Below are 12,372 nucleotides of genomic sequence, written 5' to 3' on the forward strand. Positions count from 1 at the left end.
GGAGATGATTTTTTTATAATAATTTTCCTTTGTTTGTATAATTGAAGGTGAAATTTTTTCATCTTATACTTTCCCTTTGGTGCCCTCTTTGTATAATTTAAGGAGAAAATTTTTCAACAGATATTTTCCCTTTGGTCCTCCCTTTTCATAATTGGAGGTGAAAATTTTTCATATATATAAATTTCCCTTTGGGTCCCCTTTGCATAATTAAAAGAGAAAATGTTAATACGATGTTTTCCCTTTGGTCCTCCTTTGCATAATTGGAGGTGAACTTTTTGCATATGATATTTTCCCTTTGGTCCATCCTTTGCATAATTGGAGGTGAAAATTTGTCATATGATTTTTTTCTCTTTGGTCCCCCTTGCGCATAATTGGAGGGAAATTTTGTTATATGATATGTTCCCTTTGGTCCTGCCTTCCTATGCATAATCGGAGGTGAATATTGGTCATGATTTTTTCTTCTTTTTGGTGCCCTCTTTGCATAATTTAAGAAGATCATTTTTCATAAGATATGTTCCCTTTGGACCCCCTTTTCATAATTGGAGGTGAACTTTTTGTATATGATATTTTTGTCCATGCTTTGCATAATTGGAGGTGAAAATTTGTCATATGATGTTTTCTCTTTGGTCCCCCTTGCGCATAATTGGAAGTGAAATTTTATCATATGATATGTTCCATTTGGTCTACCCCTCTTTGCATAATTGGAGGTGAACATTTTTCATATAATATTTTCCCTGTGGTCCCTCCTGCATAATCGGAGGTGAATATTTGAATTATGATTATTTTTCTTCGGTCCCCCTTTTGCATAATTGGAGGTGAAAATTTGCCATGATATTTTTCCTTTGTTCCCCCTTTGCATAATTTGATGAGAATTTTTTCCATATGATACATTCCCTTTGGTCCCCTTTGCATTTTTACGGGTTAAAAATTCCATAAGATATTTTCCCTTTGGTGCCCTTTCCGTATAATTTAAGGAGAACATTTTTCATAAGATATGTTCCCTTTGGCCCCTTTTGCTGAAAGTCTCTATAATAAATAAATCAATCAATCAATCCCTTTGGTCCCTCTTCGCATAATAGAGGGGAACTTTTTGTATATCATATTTTCCCTTTGGTTCCCCTTTTGCATAATTGGAGGTGAAAATTTGTCATATGATAAGTTCTCTTTGGTATTCCACACCTCCCCCCCCCCCCCCCCTTTGCATAATTGGAGGTGAATATTGGTCATGATTTTTTTCTTCTTGCCCCCCTTTGGATAATTCGAGGTGAAATTTTGTCATAACATTTTTCCCCTTGGGTTGCCCTTTTGCATAATTGGAGGTGAAAAAAAATCATATGATACTTTCCCTTTGGTGGCCTCTTTGTATAATCTAAGGAGAACATTTTTCATAAGATATGTTCCGTTTGGTCCCGAGGGGGACGACTCTATCTACGATGCAGAAAAGATTGTGTTTTGCTATGGCTAGCTGCACGCACGCTGAGTAGATAAAAGGAAGATTTATGTCGATTTTGAAGCTTTCCTGCAAAAAGATGAAGCACGATGCAAGTAGATGCGAGAAATGAAAGATGATTTTTCGAAGATTGATTCGCTAGTGTGAGATTTTTTGAGCATCTAGAATTGAGATTAAGATGTGTCGGCCCCCTCGTTTGGTCCTCCCTTTCCACAATTGGAAGTTGAAAATTTTTCATATGATACTTTTTCCTGTGGTTCCCCTTTGCATAATTAAAGGAGAAAATGTTAATATGACGTTTTCCCTTCAGCCCCCCTTTGCATAATTAGAGGTGAAAATTTTCCATAAGATATTTTCCATTTGGTCCCCCTTGTGCATAATTGGAGGTGAAAATGTTGTATATGATATTTTCCCTTTGGGTCCCCCCTTTAGCTTTTATTTTTTTTTTCAATAATTCGTTTATTTTTCCAGGCTCATTTGCTGTAGCTTTGCAGAGCCGATATTCATTGTTTAGATAACAAAATTACTTAAAACTAATGTTAGTAAAGCGGGGGCCGATTACTCGCGGCTATCTTGAGGTTAGGGGTAACACAGCAATGTGCTCTTGATCTCAAACTAGGCGACACTCTGATGAAAAAGACAAACATGGGGGTACACCGATGGGCAGCTAACAACTTGGGAGAACACGTTTTGCATAATTGGAGGTGAACTTTTTTCATATGAATTTGCATAGTTGGAGGTGAAATTTTTGTAAATGTCATTTTCCCTTTGGTCCATCCTTTGCATAATTGGCGATGATTGGGGTTTCGATCGTCCCATAATTTAGGATTTAGACTAAAATAAACATCTCCAAATTTGGTAGGAATCGGATGATGAATTTCGCGTGCATCGGACAGCAATTTTGAAGTATCAAAATATCAAAGTAATAGTAATATTATGACCTAATAGCAAAATAAGCTATTGCTATGTTATTGAGTTGCCTTAATGGTGCCAATAACTTAAGAAGATATGATAGCTAAATTTGATATTATTTTGCTATGATTTTTCTATTTACCTCAACTCAGGTACCCTTATAGAATGTGATGAGGAGGGCATCGTAAAATGGAAAAGAAGGAAGGAGGATCTCAAAATTGATAGTTCACTGAGTGCGGCTCTGAGCAGAGGATCAAAGTGAGGCCTCAAACGGGTCGCAGCCCCTCATTAATATTTATATTATTTTGAACACGTTTCCACACAAATCTGACGTGAAAATTAGTTCGAGTGTGGCTTCCGATCACCGGACAGCACGATTGTAAGTGTAAGAAATCGAAAGCTCGAGAATTTTTCGCGTCTGGCGTCTTTCGCGCTTTAATTACCATTAATGAGGAAGCGACAATTAAACCTTAATTGATAATTGTTTACCAAGTCTTTACCCGACTGACCGACCAAGCTGACGCGAAGCGCATCAATTCGCCGTCGTCGTTCTGTTCCGCCGCGCCGCTGTCCAGATAGCACACGAGGAAAGGTGGTGTCCACTGCCGCAGCCTAGTGTGGACACCCTCGAGTACAAATACCTCTAGTATGTAAGTGTTCATCGCGGTAATGCTCTTACACAAACACCCTGCTCCGCTTCACCGCAACACCATCCCCCCCACAGGTCGTTATAATACCATATTGTCATACTGAAGCCAATGTGAGGTGTAAAAATCGCTCAACGAATGTCATTTATGCGAGCACGCGACGACGATTGCTTCAACTTTTCTTCTAACAACTGGTCTTACACACCTCAGGTTGTTGCGCCAGCCATTGTTGTTTGCACCCTCTCTAGATTATTACATTGCAACTTGGCTTAGCAAGACGAAACCAACGGGGGTGTTACGTAAAATCGGCAAACGGAGCTACACCGCCTCGGTTTTTGCACTTTCTGTAAGTCATCAGAAGAGAAAATCATTCTGATCTGATCCAGGAAGATTGGAGCCTACTTGGATTGTCAAAAGATCGACTAACGATCTTTTTTTTTTTTTTTCGTCAGTCGCAGACTGCTGAGGTAGCAAAAAAAATGGTGTCAGCACAAACAAACATTGTGCGCCGTCCGTCTGTCTCCGTCGTCGTCGTAAGAAGACTTTTAATTTTTCAGAGGGAGTAGGCGTACTGGTGGTGAGCATAAAGGCTTGGAGAAGGAGTTCAATTATTGCCACTTGTAAACATAGTATTCAACTCATCTCGTTTTTGGGTTGATGCGGCGGTCTGCGGTGCGCGGAGAATGGGTATCATGTTCCATGTAAACTAAGGTCTTTATTTAGTAATAATGGATGACATCAGCGGGGAGTTACGGCTCTGGTTTGCTTTTGGTGACTCATCGGATTTTCGAGCATTGGCGATCATTTCGAATCCTTGGAAAGCTATGTTTATCTTATTACACGTAGTCACTTCCTGGTTCAATCAACTCCGCCTCCGAAAAGTGCTCTCTGTTAGTTGACATACACCGGAAAAGACTCCCTCATCACTTATTCCGATCAGAAATCAATTCTCTGAGAAATTTCCGATTCTTTGTATATAAACAAAAGTCATTAATCGTTCGTTTTTTTGTTGTTGTCTTTCCTTTGTTCCATTTCCAGCCCAACCCGAACGTCCATCGGCGAAAGAGCGAGGTGGAAGAAACCAGCACGAGTTTTCACAGCCAACGAGTCGAAACGAGTGATAAATGACGCGATCCGAATCTATTCGGCAGTGATTTAAGTGTTCTCTATTGGGTGTCAAAATTCTGGAAAAAAATATTTCCTAAACAGGAAAAAAAGAAGTGTTTCAAATTTTGTGATGCCGAGTGAAGATATGAGTGATCCCGGGTACAGATTGAATCCGGTCGCGAGGGTAATCGAAGCAACCGGTGGTGCCGTTCGGTGGACGCGCGAATGCGAAGAAGAAGATTGAAATTTTTCCAAATCAAAGTGTGCGAGAACAGGAAGACCGGGCCGGGCAAAACGCGGAAACAAATTGGGGACTGACCAGCGAGAAATTTGTGGAACACGCGCTCGGAAGCGTGCTACCACAAGTCCCAGTCGGTAGTCTGTATGGATGCGGGAGGTCTCCCAGTATTTCCGGGTGCCAATCAGGCCAATCACCTGAACAGTCTTCACCTACAACAACAGCAGCAGCAGCAAGCTCAGCAACAGCACCACCTGCAGCAGCAGCAGCAGAATCAGCAACTGACTCTGCAGCAGCAGCAGCAAATGCAGCTGATCAACAGCCAACATCTTCAGCAACAGCAGCAACTCCATCTCCAGCAACAGCAACAGCAAGCTCAACAACAACAGCATCAGCAGCACCAGCAGCAACAGCAACAACAACAGCAGCAACAGCAACAGGGTGATCTGATCCCCGCCAAGCGTCAGGCTGTGTTTGATCGGCTGAAGCGACGGATCGAAACCTACCGGCGCCGCCAGAACGATTGTACCCCGCGGTTCGACCAGACCTTTAGTGGAGTGTGTGAACAGCAGGCCAACGAAACCACTGCCCTGCAGAAGAAGTTCCTCGAGGCGAAGAACAAACGGGCGCTGAAGAAAGCGGAGAAGAAGCAAAGTGATCAGCAACCGTCGTCGCAATCGCAGCAACCGACGCAGCAGCAGACGACGATCGCGGGAAATTTGCAGAGCAGTGTTCATGTGGTGAGTAGAAACACAAGGCCTACTTACTTACTTACTTTTTTTTTTATTCTTCTGTCAAAATCCTTCGGCGGAGTCAATGCTCCTCCGCCGCCGCTTAGGGCGAACCCGTAAACAAGTTAGTCGAATTCGGGCTTCGGGCGAGGTTCTTATCAGCTCGCCGCCGGGGGGAATTTATGTATTGTTTACACTGTCACCGAATTATCGTTACGCCACTTGGTGGTTGATAATTTACGACGGGTGCGTTCGAATCGTTCGAACGGGAGTGAACGGGAAGCGGGTAACAAGCAGAAAATCTGCACTTGGGGAATTCAGATTCGAACAGTTTAAGCACAAGTTAATCAAGCTGATGATAAGAGTTTTATTTATTTGAGAGGCTTAAGGCAGCGGTGTGATTTGGTTACGTTTCCGGAGTTAGATGAATATTTGCTATCTTTTGGAGTTTCACCAGAGTTGTTCTTGGCACGCTGTAGGTTTATCAAGTTCTGAGCAGGGTTCTGCATTTTCGTCATTGTGAACCTTCCTCCCGTCAAACTTGACTTGACTATCGCTTGATTCGTTCGTCAAGTGCATCAGTTCATTTCATTTGAAGCAAAGACTTGTTTCAACTGACGCAATGAATGACTCGAAAACTGCTTCCTTCGTTTTTTTGCCACTTTCAATTCGGGGCTCATTCGACTTGTCACGCGTCGCGTCGTCTGGCATCAACATATCTCGATAACTTTTTCAAAGGGACGTATCAGCTTTTGTAAACAATGCATTTGATCGTCGATTTGGCGTAACTGGTAGCTCACCCACGCATGCTAAAACCACCATCAGATAGAGGAAATTTTCCTCTACCTGATATTGGAGTTAGTAAGCGACTGCGAGCTACCAGTTACGCCAAATCGACGATCAAATGCATTGTTTACAAAAGCTGATACGTCCCTTTGAAAAAGTTATCGAGATATAGTAACCGGATAGTATCCGCAGAATATTGGTTTCCGGTAGTTATTATGTAGTTGAGTAATTCCCTACGAATTCGCAAATCGGTTTGTTATTGTATATTTTGATTTGGTTGAAAATTTGCAGAAACGTTCCTTATGACCGACAATGCCATTTTGCATCTTCATATCGCCATTATGAATCCAGCCTTATTTTTGAAAAGGGCATATAGAAAAATATTAAGCTTATCTTCAGAAATTTTGAACTCGAAAACTGTTTGCCCGATCAGTTTGGTGTCTTGGGCAATATTGCAGGTAATAGATGAGACTATTTGAAAAAAAACATACACCCTAAAAAAATTTACCCAACTTTTTTTTTTATTTCAATAAAGTCTTAAAAATAATTTTCCTCAAAAAAGGATGTTTGTATTTTTTTATTTGTTGATATGTTTTAGGGGACAAAAAATACCATCTTTTGCACTATAGGTCAAGATGGAGAAACGATGGACAAAAAAGTTATGATTAAAAAAAACTCAAGTTTTTGGAAAAATATCCAAAACTTGGGCCAATTACTGTTTTATGTAATGAAAGTTCACCAAATTTACAATAAAAAAGCACTTCAGTAAAATTTTGCTAAGTCTCACCGTTTTCGAGATGTAGTGGTTTGAAAGTAGATATTCTGAAAATGTAAAATTTGCTATTTTAAGGTAAAATTATCTGATCCTTCCGAAAAAAAAAATATTGTTGGAACTGGAGAACAGCGAAATACATTTAAAAATGGCCAAAAACTACCAAAATTTTAAAAATATCTTCTTTCAAACCGCTACATCTCGAAAACGGTGCGAGTTAGCAAAATTTTACTGTACTTTGATTATATTAAGTCAAAAACAGTAATTAGAACAAGTTAAGGATATTTTTCCAAAAACTGAAGTTTTTTTTAAAAATCATAACTTTTTTGTCGATTATTTCTCCATCTTGACCTATAATGCAATAGATGGCATTTTCTGTTTCCTAAAACATATCAACAAATAAAAAAAATACAAAAATCCGTTTTTGAGATAAATTGTTTTTAAGATTTTGTTTGAAATAAAAAAAAAACTTGGTAATTTTTTTAGAGTGCATATTTTTTTCAAATGGTCTTATTCATTATCTGCAATATTGCCCAAGACATCAAACCGATCGGGCAAACAGATTTCGAGTAAAAATTTTCTGAAGATAAGCTTAATATTTTTCTATATGCTCTTTTCAAAAATAAGGATGGATGCAAAAAATTGCACTGCCGGTCATAAGGAACTTTTCTGCAAATTTTCAACCAAATCAAAAAATACAAAAATAACCCGATTTGCGAATTCGTTAAAATTGCTCAGTTGCAAAATGTTATTTTATATTAAACGAATATTAAACTAACGAGGCCATTCTGAAGATGGTGGCCATCGGGCTCAGGAAAAGTTTCAAATAACCTACAATATTGGTATTTTCGGAACGGTGACGACGCGAAGGTCCCGAAAATCGATGTCCGACGCCAGTTTGGAATCCAATATGGCGGCCATCGGACTCAGAAAAAGTGTTAAATACCCTAAGATATGGGTATTTTCGGAATGGTGACGACGCTTCTTCGTCTTCTTCTTCTTCTTCTTCTTCTTCTTCTTCTTCTTATTATTCTTCTTCTTCTTCTTCTTCTTCTTCTTCTTCTTCTTCTTCTTATTCGCATTTCAAGCTTATTGCGTGCTCTCAACTTAGTGTTCTAGATGCACTTCCACAGTTATTAATTGAGAGCTTTCGATGCCTGTACCATTTTTGTCCAATCATACTTCTATGCCCAGGGAATTCGAGGAATTTTCCATCCCGAAAAATTCCTCGACCGGACCGGGAATTGAACCCAGCCACCTCCAGCATGGTTTTGCTTTGTAGCTGCGCCTGTACGGACTGAGCTAAGGGAGCCCCCGACGGTGACGACACGCAGATGCTGAAAATCGATGTTCAATGACACTTCTTCTAAAATCAGAAGCCACCATCTTGAATTTCAAGATGGCATCGGACATTGATTTCCAGCCTCTAGATGTCACCTCGAATACAAAAATACTCACATTGATCGGCCGCCATCTTAGATTTCAAAATGGCGTCAAACATCGGTTTCTGGCCTATAGTCGTTACTGGGATTTCGGAAATAGCCACATTGATGGGTCTTTGACACTAGTTTCAAAAAATTTTTAAACCCAGAAGTCGCCATCTTGGATTGAAATATGGCGTCTGACATCGATTCGGCATCTACGTGTCATCCCCGTTCTGAAAAATTACACTTTTCCTCAAATCGGAAAACGCCGTCTTGGATTTCAGAATTGTTGAATTATTCTTTTCCGGGGTTTTAATTTTTCGTTGTTCAAAATTCTCATGATATGAATTTCAGAATTAACTTGGAATTCTGCTCTGAAGTATCATGGAATTCTTCTGAGATAAACCAGAAAATACTCCGCGTAATAATTACCGTTGAATTCTTTTTGGAACTTCCTTGGAACCCCTTCTAAGAATTTAGAATTCTCTTGAACCTATTCGGAGACTTTGATTCCTTTGAAAATGTTTTCAAAATTTCTTTTAACTCTATTCAAAACAACTGAAATCTTTCGAAATTTTATTTTGTTGGAATTCTGTGATGAATCTTTCGCACATCAGGGTAGAAATTATTGCCAGAACACTCTTAGAACTCTGTTTCTTGTTGAAATATGATCATAATTCTCTTGGAACTCTTGGAATTCTTCTTAAAATTCATCTGTCATTTTCCTCATGATCCCCGTACAAATCTCCTCAGAAGCACGTAGGAATTTTTCTTAAAGTTTAGTTTTTCATCACTCCTTTTGAAATCTTCTAAAATAAGATAAAAATTTGAGTTAGAACTTGCATTCTTCTCCACAGAAATCCCTCCAAATTCATCTAACAATTTCTAAGGGCTTCATGTCAGAATAGTCTTGGAATTCTGCTCAGAATTTCTCCTTCGAAAACGTGGAGGCGAACCAGCCCCAGGCTGAAAGCCTCCCTAATAAAGATAAATCAATCAATTCTCCTCCAAAAACTGTGTTGGAATCCTTCTCAATATTTGTTTGAAATCAACACTTTGAATTCTTTTAAATTTTACTGGAAATTCCAGGGTTTATCCGCTAGAGATTCTATGGATTGTTCTGTAATTGTTTATAACCATTAAAATACTTCCAAGTCTCAGAGCGTGACGACTCATAAGTATGATATTTTTTTTTTCAAATCTGTGATCTAGACTTTTTTTTTAAATCTCACATTTTAATTATTTTTTCTCCAAATCTTGCATTACGAAGATTGTTGTTAGTCACAAATTTTGAAGAAAAGTTCTAGTTTCAGACTCCACACAAATTTCAAAACCCCAGAATCTTGGGAATCTTCTTAAATCAAAGTTTTGTTTATCCTTTCAGCACGTTTTTAAAAATGCGTTCAATTTCGTTTGTTTTTTTGTTGAATTTTAACAACCGGGAATTTTTAAAGATTTGAACCGGAAAACCGGGAATTTCAAAATGAAAATCCTCTGGCCACCCTGACAAGGGCATCTGATATCGAAATCCGGCTTCTAGGCATTACCCTGTTTCTAAAAAAAAGCATATGTATGGGTATTTGATAGAATTTCACACTTTTTCAAAACCACAAGAATTTTAAAATAGCGTCGGACATTGTTTTTCAGTCTCTAGATGTCATCCCGATTCCTAAAAATATTTTCTTTAACTGGAAGCCACCATATTGGATTTCAAAATGGCGTCGCTTATCTATTTCCAATCTCTAGACGTCACCCCGATTCCAAAAATACCCATATTGATGGGTCGGCATCACTATTTCCCACTTTTCCGATATGGGAAGCCACCATCTTGTATTTCAAAAGGGCGTCGCATATCTATTTCCAATATCTAAACATCACCCTGATTAAAAAATACCCATATTGATGGGTATTTGACAGTATTTCCCATGTTTTATTTTTCTGAAATCGAAAGTCGCCATCCTTAGTTTCAAAATAGCGTCGGATATCGATTTTACGTCTAAGCGTCATCCAGTTTCGAAAAAATACCTATATTAATGGGTATTTGACAGTATTTCCCTCTTTTTTTAAACTGGAAGCCGCCATCTTGTATTTTAAAATGGCGTCGCAAATCGATTTTCAATCTTTAGACGTCATCCTGATTCCAAAAATACCCATATGGATGGGTCGCTGTCAATATTTCCCACTTTTTCTGAAATCAGATGCCGCCATCTTGGATTTCAAAATGGCGTCGGTCATCGATTTTCGGTCTCTAGACGTAACTCCGATTCCAAAAATACTCATATTGATGAGGAAACAAACCACCCTATAATGATGAATATGACATCCACGTACACAGATCTATGCGCATGCGCTTAAATGAACCGAGTGAGCAATCAACAAAAGTCAGAAAAACTGCGCGAATTTGGATCGAACAGCTTCGCTTCAATGTGAAAGCAAGTTCGTTTGACAATGAAAGACGAAATTAATAAGAAGTCAAGCCAAAACAAACAGCATGCAAACTGATCGAAATTGGTTCTGTTGATGTTGAAGAGGATCTGCTTGAAGAGAAGACAGAATGACTTTCAATTGAAAGTGATGGTTGACACCTTCGTCGTCGCTTGACGATTTCCGATTGAAAGTGACATTGTTGGGCCCTGGTTCTGAGTGATTAAAGCAATCCAATGTCAGTTTGTAGAGCCGTACTCCGGATATTTGTATAGGTGGCGAACTCTTAGCTTGGCTCTGTCACTTTTACGATGCCCTTATCACATTCCTTAAGAATAGCGTAGTGTAATCCTCACTTGATTCCCGCCAACAGCTCTGAGTTTCGCCACAGAATGTTTTACTGCAATAAAATTCAGCTGAGTTGATGCTGGTTTTTCGATTTTCATCACTGAGCCTGTGGAGTTCTGCCTTTGAGCTTAACATTAAAAATGTATTATGAAAAAGTATGGATCATTTGTACGAGATTACAATGCTTGACAATAGATAAAAACAGTAACTGCATTTGTTTCTTCTAAATGTTCTGAATATTTGGCTCCCGTTTGACAGTTCACACTGACTCACAGTGACAAAGACATTCAGTGACTCCCCCGCATAAATGCGAACCATTACTTGACCTTACCTAAAACAGTTAAATATTGTTTATAATCCCTGCTAAACTTCAACTGAAATGGTTATGGAACTTTACAGGAACGTTTGTGTGATAAAGTTTTAACCTTATGTATTATGGTTCTTTGGAAGTGAACCTTACAAATAATGGGTTGTTAAGAACCAATACCGTTCCAAATTCTTGTTTTCTGCATACATTTTTGGCAAAGGAATTATATTGGAACTGTTTGATTTATGATTTGAGAACTTTAATTTTAATGGTTATGATAGTCGGTAAGGTTCATAGATGGTTTTGTAACATCCATCAACTTTATGTGGAATATTTCGCAAATTGGTGGCCTGTAAATTACTGATTACCAATTCGCAATATATTCCACGTAAAGTTGACCGATAATACAAAACCATTAAAGGACCTTACTGGCTACCATAACCATTACCATTAAAATTCTCAAACCACGAGTAAAAAGGTTCTAATATAGTCCTCTCTGCGAAAATGTATGGAGAAAACAACTATTTTGAATGGAAATGGTTCTTAACTACCTAATTTTTGTAAGGTCCACTTCCAAAGAACCATAATACATAAGGTTAAAACTTTACCACACAAACGTTCATGTAAAGTTCCGCAACCATTTCAGTTAAAGTTTAGCAGGGATTATAAACAATTTTTAACCATCTTCGGTAAGGTCAGGACAGGACGTGTCAGCTCAGAGATAGATTCCCTCATGTAATTTATGTTTGAGTTTGCACGGGGGCTACTCCAGTATTGCCAAATATGTTGATAAAAATATTATAGTACATTGAAATCAATCATTCACATCCATTTCTTACCATTCATCGTCGAACGGAGCTACGTCAATTTGAATGATCCAGAGGTTCCATTTGGATTCCTCTTGCCATTCAGGAAATGAACCTACCATTATCAATCAACCCAACTGGTTGATAAGTTAATTTAATTTACGATTCACATTTACGCAGCATATTCTGTTGTGGGGAGAAAGCTTAAATCAAAAAAGCTTAAAGGTATCATCCAAACCAATTTTGGTATAGTTCTATCATTTGGGTTATGGTATGCTGACACGTGACTGCAACCATATTTAATGACTATGCGTGCTTCATTTTCCCTGCCACTTTGCCAACAAAAAAAAATGAGAAAAAAATACCACCTGCTAGCAGCACGGCCACTCCAACAACAATATGCCCCATTGTAACCTAACA

At 38.7% G+C, this 12,372-nt stretch overlaps 1 protein-coding gene across 8 annotated transcripts in view; it reads left to right on the forward strand.

Annotated features, from left to right (window-relative positions):
• Positions 1–12,372, forward strand: part of mam (mastermind) — a 400,368-nt gene that overhangs the window by 101,344 nt on the left and 286,652 nt on the right. For 7 of the 8 annotated variants that reach the window (XR_010518234.1, XM_065229419.1, XM_065229427.1 and 4 more), the window contains one exon: positions 4,048–5,094. Coding sequence is in view for 7 of the 8 variants with exons in the window: in XM_065229419.1 (XP_065085491.1) it covers positions 4,501–5,094 (594 nt within the window). In the remaining variant the exon portion in view is untranslated. Of the gene's footprint in view, positions 1–2,991; positions 3,013–4,047; positions 5,095–12,372 lie in introns of those variants that run through there. The other variant, XM_065229426.1, reaches the window with a different exon arrangement.

Source organism: Ochlerotatus camptorhynchus, unplaced genomic scaffold (genome assembly GCF_037179485.1).
Source record: "Ochlerotatus camptorhynchus isolate MF236.1 unplaced genomic scaffold, CSIRO-AGI_Acam_v1.1 ptg000314l, whole genome shotgun sequence".
Taxonomy (NCBI): Eukaryota; Metazoa; Arthropoda; class Insecta; order Diptera; family Culicidae; genus Ochlerotatus; species Ochlerotatus camptorhynchus.